This window comes from Amblyraja radiata, chromosome 17 (assembly GCF_010909765.2).
Source record: "Amblyraja radiata isolate CabotCenter1 chromosome 17, sAmbRad1.1.pri, whole genome shotgun sequence".
Classification (NCBI taxonomy): domain Eukaryota; kingdom Metazoa; phylum Chordata; class Chondrichthyes; order Rajiformes; family Rajidae; genus Amblyraja; species Amblyraja radiata.
In genome coordinates, this window is record NC_045972.1 from 8,493,353 (window position 1) to 8,516,891 (window position 23,539).

Genomic DNA, 23,539 nt, shown 5'->3' on the forward strand with positions numbered 1-23,539 from the left:
CTCTACTCCTACAGATTTATACGCTGTGAATGGCTGCATTGTAATCACCTATAGTCTTTCTGCTGGCTGGTTAGCAGGCAACAAAAGCTTTTCACTGTACCTCGATACACGTGACAATAAACTAAACTAAACACGACTGTATCTCTCCACACCCTGAGTTGATCCACCTTACCTGTTAATCCAATCATCTTTCCTCCACCTTGCTGTGCTTGTGCCGACCTTGTCTACTGAACTTGCAGTCACTGAATTTGTAACGACTTGTGATTTTCTGTCGTTACCAAACCTTCCCCAGCTAACAATTATGGTTATATGGTTATATAACCAAAGCATGGTTATATGGTTGTTATGAACTCCACCCTTCCTGAGGTCTTCTGTTGCTAGTCCGGTTTTGTTCAGGCCTTCTCGACCTTTCAGTCTGAAAAAGGGTCCCGACCCGAAAAGTCACCTATTCCTTTTCTCCAGAGATGTTGCCTGACCCGCTGAGATACTCCAGCATTTTGTGTCTATATATGATTTTCCAGTTGGCTATGGGAAGGGGTTTCAAGAGACAGGACTCATGTTATGAATTAGCTGTCCAATATATTCTCTCATCCTTTGTGCCTGGATATTGCTGGTAGCTGCTAACCTGTTTACCAAAGGTAGGCAGCATGAGCCAAACACATACAGTACCTGCACCAACGATGATGCTGAAGCAAACTGGAGAGAATCTTCAGAACAGCAATGCATTTGATCAGTCAGCAGCATTTTACCAAGTGCTGCATCTGAGGCTGGTGCAGTTTAAGTTTAGTTTAGTTTAGAGACTGCTCTCACCCCAACCATGGACTGTTTACCCTCCTACCATCCGGGAGGCGCTACAGGTCTCTCCGTTGCCGAACCAGCAGGTCCAGGAACAGCTTCTTCCCGGCGGCTGTCACTCTACTCAACAACGTACCTCGGTGACTGCCAATCACCCCCCCACCCCCCGGACACTTATTATCACTTATTATTATTTATTTAAATCATTTGCTATGTCGCTCTTCCAGGGAGATGCTAAATGCATTTCGTTGTCTCTGTATTGTACACTGACAATGACAATTAAAATTGAATCTGAATCTGAATCTGAATCTGAGATACTATACGGAAACAGGCCCTTTGGTCCACCGAGCGGGTAAGATCATCTCTGACTCCACTCACCCTGGCCACAAACTCTTTGAATCACTTCCCTCTTGAAGGCAACTCCGGACTGTCAAAGCCGCCACAGCCAGATATAAAGACAGCTTTTTTTTCCACGAGTAGTAGCTCTACTCAATAACCAAACATCTGTAGCCTCCTTTTGCTCTGGTATTTGATTTAATTCGCATGTTTAATCGATAATGTTTTATTATTAATGTTTAATGTTTTATGTGTCATTCCTAACTGTTACTGTAGGTCATGTTGTCACTTCTGGGCAGAGCACCAAGGCAAATTCCTTGTATGTGAATATACTTGGCCAATAAACTCATTCATTCATTCATTCATTCAATCCATGCCGACCAGCGATCCCCGTACACTAGCACTATCCTATGCACACTAAGACAATTTAGATTTATTCCAAGCCAATTAACCTACAAACCTGTACGTCTTTGGAGTGTGGGAGGAAACCGAAGATACCAGAGACAAGAACCATGCAGGTCACGGGGAGAACGTACAAACTCCATACAGACAGCACCCATAGTCAGGATTGAACTTGGATCTGTGGCACTGTAAGGCAGCAACTCTAGTTGAAACATATTCTCAGAAACATTTTATTAACTCAGCTAGTCATCAATGACGGCTCTCTGACACCTAGCACTGGCTGACTATAGTGATGTGGCGAAGAAATAGGAACGGCTTTAACTCTCAGCTAGGAAGGAGGAAGGAAAATACATAATATGCATAACCAGCATGGAAAGTGTGACAATGTGTTTACCTTTGGCCTGTCCATTGGCTAAACCCTGTCAAGATTTTGGAAGCAATTTTACTTTAATGCTGTAATTAGACATTTCTGGACAATAAAGTTACCTGATAGCCACCAAGTTGAACTGTGACTGTCACATCGACCGGGTGATTCACTACACCGACTACCGATCTGACCAACGACATGAAGAGAAGAGGAAACCAGATGATGCAGATGAGGAAAAGGATGATGAGGCCTCCCATGCCATACTTGACAATCTTCTTTTTCTTCTGACCCTTAGGCTGTGGATAACGCTACAAAAATAGAAAACGCTTGTTACACCGTTTTGCCAACTAACAAGCACTGAATAAAATTTCTGTTGAATCCATTCCTACTTCTGTTTGATATTGTAACCATTTCAGGCAGAATAGATTCCTGTTGTCATACTATTAATGAGGTAATAATGATGAGGCCCTATCAGTCTGAAGAAGGGATTCGGCCCGAAACGTCACCTATTTCCTTCGCTCCATAGATGCTGCTGCACCCGCTGAGTTTCTCCAGCATTTTTGTGTACCATGGAAAGTAACTAGTTGGTGTTGAAGACATTCCACCAATTCCATCCCCAAAATGGTTCCACCCTGCTTGTCTCTCCATTCAAATGCACTCTCTGTGGCAATAAACATTAATAACCAAGGATGTGGACGCCATTCCTTGTTTTGTTATCCTTTTTATTGCTTGTGTACTCGCCCTTGATCTTATTCCAATGCTTAACTCTGCATATCATTTTATTTTGGTCATTTGACATGAACTACAAACTAACTATGGAACCTGTGGAATTCATTGCCACAGACGGCTGTGGAGGCCAAGTCGATGGATACTTTTAAGGCGGAGATTGACAGATATTTGATTGGTACGGGTGTTAGGGGTTATGGGGAGAAGGCAGGAGAATGGGATTGAGAGGAAAAGATGGATCAGCCATGATTGAATGTCAGAGTAGACTTGATGGGCCAAATGGCCTAATTCTGCTCCTAGAACTTATGAACTAACCAAGTCACATTGCTGAAACATGCACTGGCTACTCAGTCTTAATGGGATACTGAGTTGGATGATCAGCCATGATCATATTGAATGGCGGTGCAGGCTCGAAGGGCCGAATGGCCTACTCCTGCACCTATTTTCTATGTTTCTATGTTTAATGCTTTTGTTTGTGGATAGATTGTGCGCTCACGGTAACTTCGGACAACTAATGATCTGCAGGTAAAATATTAAATAGGCAAAGGGTGTGCCTGATTAACGATTGGTGGCATTGTAAGAGTTGATTTATTTGGTATTAATGTGAAAACATTTTTTTAATTCATTTTGGTAGGAAAAGTGAAGAAGCATTCTATCCAACAGACAAGCTATTGCAGAACTCCAAATATACAAAGGGCCTTGGGGGGTCTTACTGTACCTTATTATGTGAACCTTATTATGGAGGCACGTCACCAAATTAGCAAAGCCAACAGAATGTTTGTGCTTAATGTGAGGCAAGTTGAATGGAAAAGTATTCTGTAATATAGAGCACTGCTGAGGCCCCATCAGAAGTATTCATTGTGTTCAGAATTGGTCTTCTTTTTCAAGCAGTTCAGCAAAGTTTTATTCGACTGCTACGCGGGATGGGCAATCTGTGTAACAAGGACTGGTTAGGTTGCCTAGGCCGGCCTCACTGGAATTTAGGAAAGCTGGAGGGATTTGATTGACTCACAAAACATGATGAGCGGTCTTAATAGAGCAAATGTGGAATGGATATTATATGTCGTGAGAGAATCTAGAATTGAGTGAAAAAAATGTTAACCCATTTAAGACAAAGACAAGAATATTGGGTAGGATCTTGGGTAGAAACTGCATCTGCAGTTCCTTCTTAAACAATAAGACAAAGACAAAGTGATATTTTTTTCTTTCAGAGGGTCTTGAGCATTTGGAACTCTCTCCCTCAAGGGGTGGCAAAAGCAGAGTATTTGACTATTTTTAAATCAGGGATAGATGGGTCCCACGTGTAGGAAGAAACTGCAGATGCTGGTTTAAACTGAAGATATACACAGAAATCTGGAGTAACTCAGCGGGACTGACAGCATCTCTGCAGAAAAGGAATAGGTGACGTTTTGGGCCGAGACCCGTCTGAAGAAAGGTCTCGACCCCAGACGTCACCTATTCTTTTTCTCCAGAGATGCTGTCTGTCCCGCTGAGTTCCTCCAGCTTTTTGTGTGTATTATAGATACAGTAGATTCAAGATTCTGGAGAAAGGTTGATGGGATTATGTGGCGGTGTGGAGCTGAGGTTAGGTCAGGGCCGAGGATCGGGTGTCCTGCTCCAGCTCCCAATTCGCATAGTTGTAGAATCAGCTGGTGCCGCAGTTGAGCTGTATTTATACCCCTGAATACGTGGATATTGGGCATAGAGGGTCAAGAGCAGACCAAATACCTTTTCTGTCTCACGGCTGCACTTGATTATAAATATGTTGGCGTAGATGTCCTCCACGCACATCCAGTTTGACAGGGAGAGCGTGGTGTCTGTGCAAACCCAGTCCATCACAGCACGGAGCTCCACCAGAAACGGCACCAGGCGGAAACTACAAAGTAAAGAGATAACCTGAAAGTTGATAATGGCGACCGAACAAAAACACATGATATCGATCCTCTGAAATATCACAACGACATAATGCCCCTGTCCCACTTAGGAAACCTGAACGGATACCTCTGGAGTCTTTGCGCCCCACCCAAGGTTTCTGTGCGGTTCCTGAAGGGTTTTGTCAGTCTCCCTACCTGCTTCCACTACCTGCAACCTCCGGCAACCACCTGCAACCTCCGGGAACCATGCGGTTCCCGGAGGTTGCAGGTGGTTGCCGGAGGTTGCAGGTAGTGGAAGCAGGTAGGGAGGCTGACAAAAACCTCCGGGAACCTCCAGGAACCGCACGGAAACCTTGGGTTGGGTGCAAAGTCTCCAGAGGTTTCCGTTCAGGTTTCCTAAGTGGGACAAGGGCTTAATAAAATTAGTTTATTGTTTGTAATCCATAATGAGCATTTTGTCATTCAGATACTTATATTTATATTACTTCAGATACAATATATACAGCTCTATTTTTTCCGACCTACCCTTGGAAGAGAAAGAGGTTGACGTGATTGTATTTCTTGGTGAGGAAGTTGCCGAGGATGCGGGTTGGGTATCCACAGCGGATCTGGTACGCCGACAAGGCAAAGTAGATGCATTTCACAAAATACCACAGCTGCACCACTGTGTTCTGATTAAACATTCTGTTTGGAGAACAGATACATGAAATAAGCATGAGGTCAGAAGTGATAGGAGCAGAATCAGGCCATTCGGCCCATCAAGTCTACCCCACCATTCAATCATGGCTGATCTATCTCTCCCTCCTAAACCCCATTCTCCTGCCTTCTCCCCATAACCCCTGACATCCGTACTAATCACGCATCAATCTATCTCTGCCTTAAAAATATCCAATGACTTGGCCTCCGTAGCCTTCTGTGGCAAAGAATTCCACAGATTCACCGCCTGACATCACATCTGATGTCTTATCAGGATAGCGAACAATTACGTGAACAACTAATTAACCTGGTGTTGAGTTACGTTGCACTGACACATATTGTCTCCACAATTTGATTGTGTGTGGGATCCAATCACTTTAATGAAATACTTCATTGGTTATCTGATGCTGCAGCCTCAGAGCTCAATATTCTAAACATTTTGCCCAATTTTCATTTCCATTTCCCATATTTTAAGGCAACAGTGTCTTATTTATAAATGTCACCGTAAAAATATAATGCCACCCTAAAACTCTGACAAATTCTTAATGGCTGTGAAAAGTAATTTAGATTTTTTTAAGCATAAAATAGATTTTGCACAAATGTACATTTTACAAACTTGGGTAGAAAATGCGTTTCAGATCAACAAACAAACTGTGAGTGAACGTTGCTGGCATCTGCAGTAGTGGCAGAGCATTGCTACAATTCACACATATCAAAACTGAAGTCCTGGAAATCTAAACTAAAGACAGAAAATACTGGACAAGGCAGGTCAGACTGCATCCACCGGAAGATAAACAGAGTCAATGTGCAGGAAGGAACTGCAGATGTTGGTTTAGACACAACAAAGCTGGAGTAACTCAGCGGATCTGGCAGCATCTCTGGAGAAAAAGAATAGGTGATATTTTGGGTCGAGACCCTTCTTCAGACTGAGAGTCAGGGGAAAGGGAAACGAGAGATATAGACGGTAATATAGTGAGATATAGAACAAATGCATAAAAGATATGCAAAAAAGTAACGATGATGAAGGAAACATACATTGTTATCTGTGAGCTAGGTGAAAACGAGTTGCAGACAATGAGACTCAACAAGACGTTTTTTAATCTAGTACGACTTGGGTGGGGGAGGGATGAAAAGATGGGGGTTACTTGGATTAGAGAAATGTTTCAGAGTCAGAGTCAATGTTTCAGGTAGAAGACCCTCCCTCAGAACTGGGAAGGGTATCTGATCTGAAATGATGACTGTGTTTCTCTTCCCACAGATGCAGCCTGGCCTGCTGTGTCTTACCAGCATTTTGTGTTTTTTACATCAAAATAAATTGTTCTTAATCTTTTGCTTACTTTTCTCCCATTTCCTTTCAATCTCCACCAAATGTTCCAGGTACTTACCGCTCTGTGACTACGGGTATGATGAAGAACATCCAGATATGTATCCCGAGCACAAGGATTATCTGGAAAACGAGCTTTCCCAGTAAAGTTTTGCGCAGGTATAAAGCACGATCTATCACCATTGTGGAGAACTGAACAAGCACCATCACCAGGAAAGCTTCAGGAACCTGATCATCAGACAGTGTGGATGCAATGTCGGCAGCTGCTGAATACTTCTGTTCAAGCACAAGTGTGGAAGAAAAATCAAAAGATGCTTAAAAGGTTATTTACAGTTTGACTGCAGAAAGTAGTTACCCATTTGGTATAAAACGAAACCAGGAAGCAATGCAGACTAGAAAGATCTGTCAATGAATTCTAGGAATTGATCTTATTCCCACTGCCTTTACTTGACAGATATTTGCATTAAAGCCCTGTCCCACCGTACGAGTTCATTCAAGAGTTCTCCCGAGTTTGCCCTGATTCGAACTCAGAGATTTACGTTAATAGCCGCTCGTAGGTCTATGGGCTCTTGTGGACATTTTTCAACATGTTGAAAAATCTTCACGAGGCTTCCCGAGCTTACCGCATTTCCCGAGTACCTGCCGCTAGTGTTACGAGTCGCTAAGAGACGTCCCCGAGCTCCGACGTACCCACTACGTACATTCTACGCGCTTCCATGAGTTTGATTTTTTTTTAAACTCGGGAGAGCTCTTGAATGAACTCGTACAGTGGGACAGGGTTTTTAGGATGGCTGTAATATCTGGGAAAATGGATGGTGAAAAGCAAGCCCCATTTAAACATATTTGTCACACCTAACCCCAGATTCTAGTATGTTTAAGAAGGAACTGCAGGTGCTGGAAAAATCGAAAATAAACAAAAAATGCTGGAGAAACTCAGCGGGTGAGGCAGCATCTATAGAGCAAAGGAGTAAACGACGTTTCGGGTCGAGACCCTTCTTCAGACTGAAGAAGAAGGGTCTCGACCCGAAACGTCGCGGACTCCTTTGCTCCATAGATGCTGCCTCACCCGCTGAGTTTCTCCAGCATTTTTTGTCTACTCTAGATTCTAGTATGCTCATCTAAAAGCTGCCATTTGGAAGTAAGGGACAAATAAATATTTTGTAAGTGCATATTGAATTAAATCTAATTTATCTGTGAATTCGAAAATTTAGGGAGATACATCGCTATAACAAACAGGAATATTCTTTTTTTTTTTAACATGGAGATTAAAATCATAATGAAACCATGTTATTCATTCCAAACACTATTTTATCTTCAGGGACTGAATGAACTACTTTGACCAGGGAGTTCCAGGGTAAAGTTTCAGCTCGGACTGGATCTGCTGATGGGGTTGGGATTTGGGAATCCCAAGGATTTAGGAGAAGAGATCAAAGGAAATGAAAATAATTTGCAAGGATTCCAGGCTTTCAACAAACACTGAATGGATCCAGACACAGTGTGGCTCCTAATTGCTAAATCAACATTCATGGCTGAGGTTCAATCATGAATATGCCAACTTAATAGATGAATGCCTTCAAATGTGAAGGAGATGGACGAAGATATTAAAAAAATAAACTTATATGCTAAAATGTAAAATGGTAGAAACTTACTCCAAATGCCCAGAATCCAAAGATGATAATCACAAAATCTACCACGTCAGCCAAAAACATGAGTGCGTATACATCCGTTGCCGCACGGCATTTTGTATGTAGAATGCTGTAGAAATAGTTGCGCAGAGGCCTACAAATACTCTGCACCCTGAGAACACAGCAAAATAGAGAAATAAATGAAATAAAACAAAACAATGATAGACGTTTAGGCATAAGACATTCGTTTAGAATATTCACAATTAATACAGGGAAGTAAAACTAATTGGCTGCATTGTAATGTCACAGCATGGAGGTAATAGTGTAGGTCGGAGTAGTTACAAGGTATCTTTATTTTATTTGGTTCTGACTTATGCCAAAGTTAGGCCTGGTTCTTAGAACAGCGTCGACCATTACTCGATGAGTGCAGTCTCACAGCAAGGCATATCAGATTCCCAAAGAAAGGCAGACACAGAGAGATGTGAGTGGATCACCAACATCCTGACAGACAGGAACTTTGGTTGAAAGCAGCATCTGCAGTTCCTTCTTACACCTATCATCCATACATGTGCATAGCAATCTGTGGGGTGAATTTGTGGAATGGTCTGGAATGGTCTGGAACAGGAGATAAAACTTAGCACAAGCTAATTCAGTTTAAAAAGATGTACAAAAACACTTGTTTAAAAGGATATTGGGATGAGGATAGGTGATTGTGATATTTGTTATACTGATTGTATTGGGAAGGGTGATAGGTTGCAAATATGACTAAGATACTGTATAATATTTGCGGGTTTTTTCTTTTCTTTTTCTTTTTTTCTTTTTTGTATGGCTTTGTAAATATTTGATTAGTGTTCAAATGTAAATAATTTGGTGTCCATATAGTGGCTGGTGTACATATGGTGTACATATAGCTGTAGCCTCAATTATATTTCAATTAAAAATTACTGTTAATTTTGTTACAACCTTATACACCTGCAAATCATGGTATGTTTCACACTTTAATTGTGTGGACTTTGGCTGCACTTACATCTTAAAAAGGAAGTTTTTCAGCTTCATCCAAAATTCAAGTAGTTTCTTGCTCGCCTTTTCCTTTTTGGTGCGTTTCTTCCTCGGCTTTCGGGATGAACTTTCCTTTACTAAAAGAATCATTTTCCAATCAATCAATTAATCAAATAATTTTCCAATTGAACTTGTATTCAACTGGAATTTCCCAAATAAATGTTCACACCTGGAACTAATTATGGTATTTGTTTGTGCACTCATCATATGCCCTATTATTACTGGCCCATAACACAATGCATTGAAGATGGATCACAAGTACCTGTTGGGATTGCCCCTGGTTAGAGACTCAAATAGGGTCTGAGGTTAGACCGAGTCTGCAAGTAGGTGGCAGTCAATGGAAGGAGGTGGGAGATGAGGCGAGGATCGATGGGCCAGTTAAGTCAGATGGTGGGAGAGATTAGTATGAGACATGGACCATTGGAACACCAGAGTAGCAGATTATAAAATTAAACATGCAAAAGTTACTGCAATGGTTTCAGGGAGCTGAAGAATTTGGAGGAAGATGCTGGCAATGAAAGAGAAATGGTAGTGGAAAGAGGATTGCTGATCCCGACATATTTACATCTTTTCTTACACAAAGAGAATAATGCTGAGCACTGAGTCCAGAAATGGTCCCGTTAATAACTGAAACATTGCAAGCTACTTCTAAGTTTAATTCCCCAGCAAAAAGCAGTGACATTCAGTTGCCTTTCCCAAAGACTTTTCCTCTAGCTCTTTACTAGCCTTTTGCTAATCATGGAATGTCCAAAACGTTCGCACCTTTGAGCTCTGTACCATTGATATGATACTTTTGTTTTCCCATTGACATCAAGAAAAGCAATTTCACCCCCATTCTACCATGTTCAAGTATATAATTGATGAATATGTCAATTTTACATGAAATCACAAAGGATCTTATTGCAAACAATACATTTTGTTTATTAATTTAAAGAGCTATATTGCCAGTTTGTAAAATATCACAAAACTTAGCATTTAACATAAAAATCCGTTGTAGAACAAAAATGTAATCTTACTATTTTAACACCAAAGGTCTAATGTTTCAATTATCATATAACCATGGATGTATTTATTAGTTACAGACAAAAAATGAATATGTCAGCGATATATGTATCGTTGCTCATTTGTATTAACAACAATGTGATAGAAATCTCTCCTGAAAGTTTACATTTCTTTATTGAGAATGTGCCTCTAATTGGACTTTGGATGTTCACTTCCAGAAAGTTATGTGTTCCAGTCTAATTGCCAGACCTAACACGCAATCCACGCAGAGACAAAAACGTTGCTAAATTCTTATAATTGGAATGATATATTATTGCTCTCTCAAAGCAAACTGAGAAGCAAAGCACCGACCCCCAGCGGCAACAAGGAAAAATAAGACATTTACCCAAACTTCAAGACTATAGATGGCAATTTTGTGCTACACCCATACCCTGTATCTGGTGTAACTCAGATAGGCACAAACTCAAAATAAAACAGCTCGTAGATCACTGGTCTAGTCTACTGAACAAGTTGCTTTTTTTGAAGGCCTTAACAGTGCGCCAGGAAACACTCTGAGAGAACCCAAAGCGTTTCAAAGATTCACAGTACCTACAGCATTTTTATATTCTCATGACACAATGGTTACTTGTGGCTTTGAAATAAGTCATCATCGATCAATGTCTCTGTAAACTTTCATCTTTGTCTTTCTCCAAAGTTATTTCTAACCTTATGTTTCCTGTTATTTGGTATACCACTCCCCCTCATTTGTTCCAAAAATGTTGGTATCTCTGTATGGAGAAGTGATGGGCCAGTTTATTTTTAAAAAAAAGGCTGTTCATTGCTGGGTACAGTGACAAAGAGCAGCTGTAATCTCAAGATTGCCACGGATAAGAACCAAGACAGAACTGCAAACAACTATCTCCCCTCAAAAGATAAGGAAGCCTGCTTTTCACCAGTGTATTCGTTTTAGCTATTTTAATTAAACAGTGCTGTGAAAGCTAAATACATTGACACATCTATTTATTACCTTCCTAATATCATGCTGCCCATTTTTCCCATCATGCTTCCCTAGTATGTGAGCTCCAGGGTTAAACAGACTAGAACCTACTCCTTATAATTTCCGACAACAAACACAAAAGCTAAAGACAGCCTCGACTCACAGAACCCATAAGACTTGAGAATAGATATGCTGTATAACATAAGTGACTGAGTTATTCACGCACTTTGTTTCCTTTTCTATCACATAAATGGTGCTTAGTTTAGTTTAGAGATATAATACGGAAACTGGCCCTTTGGCCCATCGAGTCCGCACCGACCAGTGAACCGCGCACACTAACACTATCCTACACACACTTGTGACAATTTACACTTATGCCAAGCCAATTAACCTACAAACCTGTACGTCTTTGGAGTGTGGGAGGAAACGGAAGATCTCGGAGAAAACCCACGCGGTTACGTGGAAAACATACAAATTGCGTACAGACGGCGCCCGTATTCGGGATGGAACCCGGGTCTCTGGCTCTGCAAGCGCTGTTATGCAGCAAGTCTACCGCTGCGCCACAATGCCGCCAGTCTTTTAAAATGTTCTGCACTTATCTATTATTGAACTCAGATATGCGTGCTAGATTCTAGGAATCCAAAACATCACTAAATACTACACTATCAGTGTTATTATGTAGTGTTGTTATTATAACATCTAACCTTTGGTTTGCTTCCTCCTCCTGAAGAGAAAGCCAGGCTTTTCCACTTCCTGCTCTGGTTGCAAGACAGAAATGTGGTCGTCTTCAGCCACAGCATCATCCAGGTTCACAGCTGGTGGTTTTTGCACGGCCTCCTTGTCTTTTGCATTATCCTTTTTCTTTTGATCCTCTTGATCATCCCATAATCCATACCGCTAGATATTAGTGTAGAGAAATGGTATATTTACGTGGTGGAGAAATCGATGCTTTCCTTACTTTAAATAACGCATATTAGCAAAATAAAAAAAAACAATATTCATATATATATATATATAGAGAGTGAGAGTGAGAGAGAGACAGAGAGAGAGACAGAGAGAGAGACAGAGAGAGAAACAGAGAGACAGAGAGAGAAACAGAGAGAGAAACAGAGAGAGAGAGACAAAGAGAGTGAGAGAGAGATGGAGAGAGACAGAGACAGACAGACAGACAGACAGAGAGAGAGAGTGAGAGAGAGAGACAGAGAGACAGAGAGACAGAGAGACAGAGAGAGAGAGAGAGAGAGAGATAGAGAGAGGGAGATGGGGGGAGAGGTGAGGAGACAGAGAGAGTGAGAGAGAGAGTGAGAGAGAGACAGACAGAGAGACAGATAGAGAGGGAAAGAGAGAGAGAGAAGAGAGAGAGAGAGAGACAGAGAGTGAGAGAGAGAGAGAGAGAGAGAGAGACAGAAAGAGAGAGACAGAGAGAGGCAGAGAGAGAGGCAGAGACAGAGAGAGACAGAGACAGAGAGAGACAGAGAGAGTGAGAGAAACAGAGAGAGAGAGACAGAGAGAGAAAGAGACGGACAGAGAGAGACGGACAGAGAGACAGGCAGGTGTGTGTGACTAGTGAGTATAGAGATGATTCACCAGAGGCCAGGCCAAGACACATCCAAAATGAACCCTCAGTTTATTTGCACGAATCCGCTGAGATGCAGGCACTCATTGGACATTACTAAGTCAATACTATCTCAATTTTTGACTTCTTTTACTGAAAGACCATTAAAATGAGTTATCTTTTCTTCATTTCACATTTCCATCCATCACATTTACAGCAGTCTTTATGGGCCTCGTTGATGATTTAACGTCCACTTACTACTGAAAACAGAGTATCTGCGGGCCCTGGCAATCAGTGAACCAAAGCAGCCTATTTACAAAGCACATTTGTGTAATGGCAACATTTCTTATCTCAGTGCAAACAATTGTTTTATCAACAATATTGAAAGTTAATAATGACTGACCTTTAGCAGTGACTGATGGAACAGGAGTGCCAGAAGTTGTATCAGATCATATTTAACATAACTCTCCATTTTCTCCAAGCCAAGGATTCGTGCTGGGAAAAATGGTTTGTCTTCATTAAGTAAAGCGACATGGGGGCTGTTCCACGGGAAGAATCCAAACTGGAACAAGTATTTAATGACCACCATCACCTGTGAAGCCAAACAAAAGCACGTCGTATGAACCTCGACATTTATTCTTTTATAAAACTCACAAATATATTTGACACTGAACAAAATGAAAAGAAGTAAAATCTCAGAGATCACCAATGAGAATCTTAACAAAACAACATTTTGCAGCCAAGGAAATGATTTTAAATTATGGTCAACGTTGCAGAGAATCGTAGCAAATGAATTTGCAACTTGGTCTCACAAAGAATATTACTTGTTTTTCCCAGTTGACTTTAGGATACATATTGCTGAAAGAACCAGGAATACGGCTGCTCCTCTATAAGCAACACCTCTGCGTCTTTTACTTTAGACTTTACTTTAGGCTTTAGAGATACAGCGTGGAAACGGGCCCTGCGGCCCACCGTGTCCGCGCCGACCATGTTCATTCCGTACACTAGCGCTATCCTATACACTGGGGACAATTTTACAGAAGCCAATTAACCTACAAACCTGTCCGTCTTTGGAGTGTGGGAGGAAACCGGAGCATCCGGAGAAAACCCACGCGGTCGCAGGGAGAGCGTACAAGCTCCATACGGACAGCACCAATAATGAGGATCAAAGCCGGGTCTCTGGTGCTGTAAGGCTGTAACTCTATCGCTACATCACTGCGCTGCCCCTAGCCTCCACCTGACTGGAGCAAATGGACAGTGGTTTTAAAAATCGCACCTGGAGTGGCTTTCTTTGGACGTGCACGGCCCAAGTGTCAGCCAGAGCAACTGGCACAAGCATCAGGCTTGAATTTACCATTCTGTGAGACAAAAGTAGGTATCCCATCTCTCAGCCAATGTAGATTACGTGGTACAAATTTTAATTCATGAAAAATCTCATTTGGACAAACTCCATACCTCATGTTATTATCAAAACAGAGGAAAACTGCTAACGCCACTGTTTTTTAAGCATATAAAAATATGTTAGTGTACATAAAACATCACAGCACTTAAATCCGTAGCATGATAAATATGCAAAAGTCTCACAGTTCACCTCGGTGTAGATGATTGCCGTCATCCAAAACCGTTTACTGGGCCTGGGGATGGAGAGCATTGCCCAGAGGAACATGAGGATTGGAAGGAAGAGTGTGATTACAGAGGCCGACGTCAGATTGTTCAAGATAATGATGAAGTAGCAGGCCAGATCAGATTTAGCGGCAACAATGTAGTACATTGCAAACAGCAGTTTCAACAAGCGATTCTGGGAGTCATAAAACTTCTTCGACTCTTCCAATTCTTCAATGTAGTAGTGGCTTAAAAAATGGAAAGCACAGGTATTAAAGGTAACATTTGTACCATTCACTGTCACCTAATCAAGAGGGCATCCAATGACAAATTTCTAGTTTCATCACAATTTTACAAGAACTTTGACATCTTTAATGCACTCAGCTCGGTGCAACAGTTGCCTAGTCTACCTTGGTCTCATCAGTGGCCACATCAGGAGCACCGAACACAGTAGATGAGGTTAGAGGAGGTGCACATTTAACACCTGTCCCTATACCTCCTCCTTCACACCCATCCAGGGACTTCAGCAGTCCCCTCAAATAATAATAATAATAATGCATTTTATTTGCTGGCGCCTTTCTGGACACCCAAGGACACCTTACAGGACATAAAATCACAATACATTTATCAATATTAAAATCAAGTTGATTAAAAACAAAAACAAAAAAACAAAAAAAAACAAAACACACAAAACATTTTAAGTCATTAAAATCAGGGTGAACATGGTGGAAGTTATGTCGGGTATGCTAATCTAAACAGGTGTGTTTTGAGTTGTGATTTGAATTGATCGATAGTGTCCAGGTGACGGATGGGAGATGGGAGAGTGTTCCAGAGACGTGGGGCAGAGCAGCTGAAGGCTCTGGCACCCATGGTGCTGCGTCTAATGAGACAGACAGACTCATGTCCGCCTCATCTGAAATCTTGCTAACCATTTTAATTCCCCTTCCCAATCCCATTCTGGCCCTTTCAGTCCTGGGCCTCAATGTCCTCCTGCATTGCCTGAGTGCGGCCACATGCAAACTGGAGGAACAGCATTTCATATGCGTTTAGGTAACACGTTAGGATTAGCAAACTCGGCATATCCCTTTCAATTTCTTTTTCTTTCTTTTTTTCTTCTCTCTTTTCTCTTTTCCACTCTTTTTCTTTTTGCTTAGTTCACATCACCGCTTCTTTTCTTTTTCGAGCTATACAATACTTTCTCTCTCTATATTTCTTGCTTATCTTACCTTTTTTTTTTCTACTATTAAATTTAAAATAAGAAGTTGTACATGCAATGTAATATGTTATTCATGTCTTATATTATTATTATTGTACATCACTTCACATAATAAAAACAATTATTTAAAAAAAAGAAGAAAAGATTAACAAACTCATCAGGAAGGCTGGCTCTGTCCTGGGGGTGGAGTTGGATTCATGGGAGGTGGTCTTGGAGGGGAGGATGTTCCTCAAACGGTGGGGCATCCTGGACAATACAGATCACCCCATGCGTGACACACTGGGCAACCTGAGGAGCACCTTCAGCAACAGACTGGTTCCACCAAGATGCAGCACATAATGCCACAGGAGATTCTTCTTCCCTGTGGCTATATTTTGTACTGTACAACTCCTCCTCCTCCTGTCGTGGGGGTAGACTGAGACTGACTCCATGCCCCTCCCCTCCCCAATCTTTGCACATCCCCAAGCCTTTCCACTCATCACTTTAATTTCATGTTTCATGTATTTTGTCTTTCTATGACTGTTGGCAGATCAATTTCCCTCCTGGGATAAATAAAGTTCTATCGTAATCTACAATCTAACGGTATGAACAAAAATTATAAAGTGCTGGAATAACTCAGTGGGTCGTGCAGCAGCTCTGGAGAATATGGATAGGTGAAGTTTTAATTCAGGACCCTTCTTCAGAGATTGAATTCTTCTATTTTTGTCAACCGACCTACAACACCCCACTGTCTTTTTCCCCACTCTCTCCCTCTCTCTCTCTCTCTCTCTCTCTGTCTCTCTGTCTGTGCCCCGCATCCATTTCTCCCTTTCCCCTATATCTCTACCCCTAGCTTCACATTTCACGTGTCTTCTATCCTTGTCTCCTTATCTCACACCTTTTGTCTTTTCATCTCATGTCTTTGTCCAACTATCAGCTAATCAAACACTCCCCTTACCTGCATCCACCCATCAACCGGAAACGTCACCCATTCCTTCTCTCCAGAGATGCTGCCTGAGTTACTCCAGCATTTTGTGTCTACCTGTCAACCTTTGCTCCCTCCCACCCCACTACAACAGTCTGAAGAAGGATCTCAACCCAAAACTTTGCATATCCATATTCTCCAGAGATGCTATCTGACCCACTGTGTTACCCCAGCACTTTGTGCCTTTCTTTGAGGAAAGATAATCCATGAATTCCTAAGACAAGACAAAAACGAAATCAAGAACTGTAACCAAACTTTTCCCCGAAAGAAACTGCAATCCATTATCTTTCATTGAAAGTTTTTGTTCGGATCGGGCAAAACGTCACATAAATGTCAATTTCTGCAAACGGGACTATTGAAAGGGATATTTGTCACCCATTTCATGTCAATGTAATTCAAGTTAGAACATCGGAAAGAATGATGAACACAAAGCAATTTTGGTCAATCTCGGCAGTGCAGCGTAGGTTCACGAGATTGATCCCTGGGATGGCGGGACTGTCATTTGTGGAAAGATTGAAAAGACTAGGCTTGTATTCACTGGAGTTTAGAAGGATGAAGGGGATTCTTATAGAAACATATTAAATTATAAAAGGACTGGACAAGCTAGATGCAGGAAAACATTTCCCAATGTTGGGCGAGTGCAGAACCAGGGGCCACAGTCTTAGAATAAAGAGGGGGCCATTTAAGACTGAGGTGAGAAAAAACATTTTCAACCAGAGAGTTGTGAATTTGTGGAATTCCTGCCACAGAGGGCAGTGCAGGCCAAGTCACTGGATGGAATTAAGAGAGAGTTAGATAGAGCTCTAGGGGCTAGTGGAGTCAAGGGATACGGGGAGAAGGCAGGCACGGTTTATTGATAGGGGACGATCAGCCATGATCGCAGTGAATGGCGGTGCTGGCTCGTAGGGCCGAATGGCCTCCTCCTGCACCTATTTTCTATGTTTCTATATCCATAAGGTTTCAATAAGACCAATTCTGTACCTGGTTGCAAGCAGCTCGCTGGCAGTTTTAGATCGGGCGATGGGATAGACATTTGTCTCCTCTGAGACTGTGACAGATTCGGCCGATTCCAGGGAATCTACAGCCAGACTTTGTTCTTCAATTCCTTTGATTTTACTGATCTCGGGAACTGCTTTACTCTTGTCACAGGTCACCAAGGCTTCTTGATCTTCTTCCGAATTACTGAATTGAAAAAGTACATGCAATAAACAGAGAGTGGGAATACCATTGTCTTCACAGCTGATCTCTATTGTACATCATTGAGCCGACTCGTCTCCTCTCATGAATTTCTGCTCCCTCTGCAGCAGGCGGTCCATGTCCCACCCTCCCCACCCTGAACCGGGGACGGATGTTGACTAAGTCCCATCTGCCACCTTCCTCTGAATGGCTCAACTTACCATCACACTGAATAACATCTACTTTTCCCCTAAAATTGAAATTTGGGTAAACGATAGAATGGAATGCGATTAAACTTTATTTTCAACAGAGAATTCACGATGATCTGGAATTTACTCCCAGAAATAGCGGTGGAAATAGAATCAGTGTCTTCAAAAAGACTTGTGGGAGATTAGCTTAGTTTTAGGTTAGTTTTCGTTTAGAGATACGTTATTGGTGCTAATACACAAGGCCTTGGCCTTTTGGAATTGAGGCATAAACAAAACGTGAAGAGAACCAAAAGGTTGCTTGCCCACTATAATACACTGTTTTCCTGTTTCTTGTTGGAGGATCCCTCTGGGTCCCAGCAGGAAGTTTGGTTTATCCCCAGTCAAAGCTTCCCGCCTCTCAAATCCACCCCCAGTGTTGCCCAGTGTGCTTGGGAACACCATGGAATCTAAAATCCTATTCCCACTAACAGGTCATGCATTCTTCCTACCAGGTCTCGTGGCAGAAACAGATTCTGGTTCCATGCTCGATGACTCTAGGTGAGTGAGGCTAGGCCATTAAACCTTTCTCTGGAAGGTCGCAGCGCATTTTGTCTGCATCACTCAACCCTTATCAAGGATCGTCACCATTCTTAAGATCGCCTTCACTGACGAAAGTAGAAATCTACATCGCGAAAAGCTAGGTAAAATGCCTATGAAATTGTACTTCTGCACCTGCCTTGGTGCGGTATTGAGTTGTGGACTACTTCCCGCTGTTATTTCTTCAGGATCCATGTTCTGCTGCTGTGGCCGATTGTCATCTTCTGATGTCTCATTAAAACCAGCTAGAGGTTCTTGCATTCCCTCACCCTGAAGAGGCAACAATATAAATAAATATCATGTAGTGGGAATGTTAGAAGACTACAAGAAGCGGAACAAATATAAATCATATTAGATTATTTTTGGTACTGGAGAAAGGTGAAAATTCATGTCCAAGTCTTAAAAGATTAACTTTATTAAACTATTTTAAAAAATACAATTGATTCTTGTACCTACAGTCAATTAAAATCAATCAATCAATCAATTTTATTTGTATAGCACATTTAAAAACAACTCACGTTGACCAAAGTGCTGTACATCAGAGCAGATACTGATCAAAGCCACTAAAAGATCGATTTAAATGGCTACACAATCATTTGTTAACATTGTTAAATTGAGAAGATACATTTTGAATAGGATTTATTTGTAAATGTTTCATTTTAGAAAAAGTGTCTATGACTATGTCACCTTCAAAGAAAAGTGGTTCATGTACTAACCTGGGCAAGTTTCTGTGTCAATAGATAGCGCTCTATCCACAGAACAGTGAAGGTATCAAGATATTGCTTTGCGACAGTGTTTAGCCATTGTGTCAATCCATCAACCATGGCTAGGAACAGGACCCAGAGAAATCTCAGAATATACGTTAGACGCTGTATTGCATTAGCCTTAGCTGTAAGACAACGAAGCAGGTTATCATTAGAATCAGTGAAGAATTCCAGCACAAATCAAAGAATGAAATAGCACAAAGAGAGGCCAGTTAGCCGACCTTGCCTGTCCCGGGAACAATCCAATTGGTTCCCTCTCCTGCCCTTTCCTCACAACCCTAAACACTCCTTTGCTGCTATGATTGTTCAAATGCCTTTTTTTGTTAATTGTCATTGATTCTGTCACATGTTCCAAAACCTAACACAAGCAAAAATCCCTTTCTTACATGAACTGTGTTTTTGTTGCCAGCCATGTTTGTCATCAGCATAACGCCAAAAGGAAGATATATCCGGTCCAAATATCCATGTTGGAGCAGTTCCAACAAAGCTACTCCTAATATGTTTCTATTGGGGGGCTGAGGAACCCCAGCCTCACTGGGGTCTTAACATAATTGCCACAATGTGAGTAAATCTCATCTGTTCCCCCTCCAAAACCTTCAAATCCTTTCTATTGTTATTCACCAAAATCACATTACTCCTTCTGGTTGACAATATTTCTTAATTTCTTATTTCTTCAATATTTCTTATTTATGATGGCTTATGATAACATTCCCCCCCCCCCCCCCCCCCCCCCCCACAGTCCTTGTACAAGTTATAACACATGTAGACAAATGTTGCCCAGGGTATGATATTTTCTTGTAATTTCAGGGTAAGAAATTAATCTCACAGCAAATGAGAAAAATAACTGCACAAGATTCGATTTTGATGGTGTGATGTTTGCTGGACTGTGTGGGGTGGGAGGACCCGTTGCTCCTCCCGTGCTGCAGGCGGCGCTGCACAGGACAAAGGGAGATGTTTTGTATATAGTTTTTCCTGTCTGTAGACAGTGTGAGTGTTGCAGCCATTTTGAGTTGTCTTGCTGCCAGCATTGAGTAATATATTAAAGACTTCTGTTGTACCTTGAAGACTCTCATGTTTCATGCAGACCTAGAATAAGAACATGAAAGATGGCAGTAGATGTTTTGTCCTTTTTGCTCACAAAAAAATAGTATTGACTATAATATTATTTTTTGGTTCCGTAGCTCCCCCTAACCAGAATGTTTCCTGGACATCACCTTACTCTCAGTAATGAGCTGAATCTGAGAACAGAGGACTGTGCATCAAGATCTACAGATTACATAAAACGAGAGGCATAGATAAATCACATCGAAAGGATATAGCTAGATTATTGACAAACAGATAGAAGGACAGCAGACAAATAAGGTGGCAGCTGGATGATCATCTAAATAGCAAGCGTTCAGGAGGGGATAGCAGGGTGATATCTCAAGGCTTAGGAGACCAGCCATACATTAACAGTATCTTTTCTGATGTGATGAAATTTTATCTTTACCATGAAGAAAATTTGCACCAACGCCCTTAATAGCACCACCTCAAATTGGATTACTTGGACCTCAGAAAGGCAGATCTCGGCCTTTCACTGAAAAGCGTTTCACTGTACCTCGGTACACTTGGCAATAAACTAAACTTAAAAACAAAACCTCCTATTGTGTAAAGTACAAGCTTTATGGGGTTTCCTGTTTCTACTTGCATTTAATTTCTTCTTCTTCTTCTTCCTCCTCTTCGTCTACTTCCTCCACTTCTTCTTCATTTGAGGGCTGTTGCAAAGCTTCATCTCTTTCTTTTACTCCTGCAAGGGATGAGCAGTCTCAACATTTTGTATTACTTCACAGAAAACATTGCCTGAGCAGTGTTAAAACTCTGTGTAAAAAGCTGATAACATAATGAGAAGCTGTCTAGTTTAATAACAGGAAGCATACACCTCCCTCAACACAGTTCACTGATATTCTGTTGGGGTTGTTTTCATACAGTGGAATCATGTTAGAATTCTCAACACTTTAATGTGGAAAGAAGCATCGATGCTTGCAATCGAAAGTTTGGATGAAGAAGAGTCGCCCATGCCTCCATTCAAATGGCAATCTTCCTTACACTTACAGCACTATGAGAATGAGCTTCGAACATCTACTTACAGGGTACTGGAGTCAAATTGAAAAGTGTAGAATGGTACATCTGTAGATAGTACATTGTACATAATACATCATATAGTACGTAGTCTGAAAGGTCTCGTCCCAAAATGTCACCTATTCCTTTTCTCCAGAGATGCTGTCCAACCCGCTGCATTACCCCAGATTTTTGTGTCTATCTTTGGTTTAAGCCAGCATCTGCAGCTCCTTCCTGCATATCATATGTGTATCATACGTGTAATGAAACCAATGCCCCCAAGTCTATGTAGTTTGAAGCTCGTTTGGAGGGAGTCCATCAAGTTTTTAATAGCTTGATGGTTGTAGGAAAGAAGCTGCTCCTAAACCTGGACGTTACAGTTTACGGGCCCCTGTACCACCTTCTCAATGGCAGGAGTGAAATAAGAGCGTGGCCAGAGTGGGGTGGGCTTTGTGACGATGCTGACCGCTTTTTTGAGGCAGCGATTCCTGTGGATTCCTTTGATGGTGGGGAGGTCAGCACCTGTGATCCACTGGGCAGTTTTCACCAAATCAAAAGGGAATATGAAAGAAGAATTTGAACGTATTCACATGGTCACTGTCAGTTTCTGCAAGAGTTTGTTTGGAGTATATATACATATATAGTGTTTACAGAGTGCAATGTTTACAGATCTGTTGTGCTGCTGCAAGTAAGAATTTCATTATTCTGATTCGGGACATATGACAATAAAACAATTCTGTGGAAATATGTTGTAGCGCAAGCAGAAAGTTTGGCTTGAATATAACGTTCGCTTATTGAAATTAAAATTAAATTGATTTTCCTTATTACTAGTCTTTTTCCAAGTATTTAGTATTTGAGATTAATGCTTTATTGCTGTTTATTTCTATTTGCTCATATTCACGTTCATCCATGCGATCGTTGCACATAACCTGGCTGTAGCTCTGAGGGAGTGTTTGAGCCTAAAGAGCTGCCAAGCCTTGAGCCTCGCCACACAATGTGCTGTGTGGACCATCTACTTAGCCTTTTCCCTCTCCAATGGCATTCAAAAATGTCCTATATTTGTATGCTATGCTCCGTCACAAAAGGCAGATAAAGTAATTTTTAAATAACTTTTTACATTAAGAAATGTGCATAGTTTCGATTAGTTTAGTTTACAGACCCTTCGGCCCACTGAGACCGCACCGACCAGCGATCCCCGCACATTAACACTACCCTACACACACTAGGGACAATTTACATTTATACCAAGCCAATTAACCTACAAACCTGCACGTCTTTGGAGTGTGGGTGGAAACTGAAGATCTCATAGATAAACCCCTCGCAGGTCACGGGGAGAATGTACAAACTCTGTACAGTCAAGCACCTGTAGTCAGGGTCGACCCCGGGTCTCTGGTGCTGTAAGGCAGTAACTCTACCGCTACACAACCGTGTCACCATAATGTAAGTGGGATCTCAAGGTTTGCAATGATATTTAACCTGCAACGACAGTCTCACCTTTTAGTGACCGCCTGTGTGTCTCAGCATCATGTTTAAATTTCTGAAGTAGCTTTTTATGCTCTTTTCTATTCTTTAAGGCCAATTTTGCATTTGTTACCCAGGCTTGGTACGCCATCTAGGAAAATGAAAAAAAACGTAAGTAACAGCGTGATTAATTACAGCAGGTCGATTAACACCAGCTTAAATTGATTATTAGCAAAACCTGACACTAGTGATGAAATTCACCACTGCCTTCAATGTGTCAGCATGGCCTTTAGCTGATAGAGGAAAATAACATAGAAACATAGAAAATAGGTGCAGAAGGAGGCCATTCGGCCCTTCGAGCCAGCACCGCCATTCAATGTGATCATGGCTGATCCTCCACAATCAGTACCCCGTTCCTGCCATTTCCCCATACACCTTGATTCCGCTAACCCTAAGGGCTCTATCTAACTCGCTTCTGAATGCATCCGTGAATCGGCCTCCACTGCCTTCTGAGGCAGAGAATTCCACAAATTCACAACTCTCTGGGTGAAAAAGTTGTTCCTCAACTCAGTTCTCAATGGCCTACCCTTTATTCTTAAACTGTGGCCCCTGGTTCTGGACTCCCCCAAAATCGGGAAATGTTTCCTGCATCTAGCTTGCCCAATCCCTTAATAATTTGATGTTTCTATAAGATCCCCTCTCAGCCTTCTCAATTCCAGTGAATACAAGCCCAATCA

At 41.6% G+C, this 23,539-nt stretch overlaps 1 protein-coding gene across 1 annotated transcript in view; it reads right to left on the reverse strand.

Annotated features, from left to right (window-relative positions):
• piezo1 (piezo type mechanosensitive ion channel component 1) overlaps nt 1-23,539 on the reverse strand; it is a 293,127-nt gene that overhangs the window by 15,794 nt on the left and 253,794 nt on the right. The window contains exons 34-47 of the mRNA XM_033036504.1: nt 22,836-22,953; nt 20,932-21,030; nt 19,197-19,369; nt 18,620-18,750; nt 17,501-17,701; nt 14,329-14,587; nt 13,141-13,329; nt 11,887-12,079; nt 9,173-9,281; nt 8,170-8,317; nt 6,582-6,796; nt 5,026-5,184; nt 4,355-4,502; nt 2,020-2,208 (exon numbers count right to left, since the gene is read on the reverse strand). Coding sequence (XP_032892395.1) covers nt 2,020-2,208; nt 4,355-4,502; nt 5,026-5,184; nt 6,582-6,796; nt 8,170-8,317; nt 9,173-9,281; nt 11,887-12,079; nt 13,141-13,329; nt 14,329-14,587; nt 17,501-17,701; nt 18,620-18,750; nt 19,197-19,369; nt 20,932-21,030; nt 22,836-22,953 — 2,331 coding nt within the window. The remainder of the gene's footprint in view (nt 1-2,019; nt 2,209-4,354; nt 4,503-5,025; nt 5,185-6,581; nt 6,797-8,169; nt 8,318-9,172; nt 9,282-11,886; nt 12,080-13,140; nt 13,330-14,328; nt 14,588-17,500; nt 17,702-18,619; nt 18,751-19,196; nt 19,370-20,931; nt 21,031-22,835; nt 22,954-23,539) is intronic.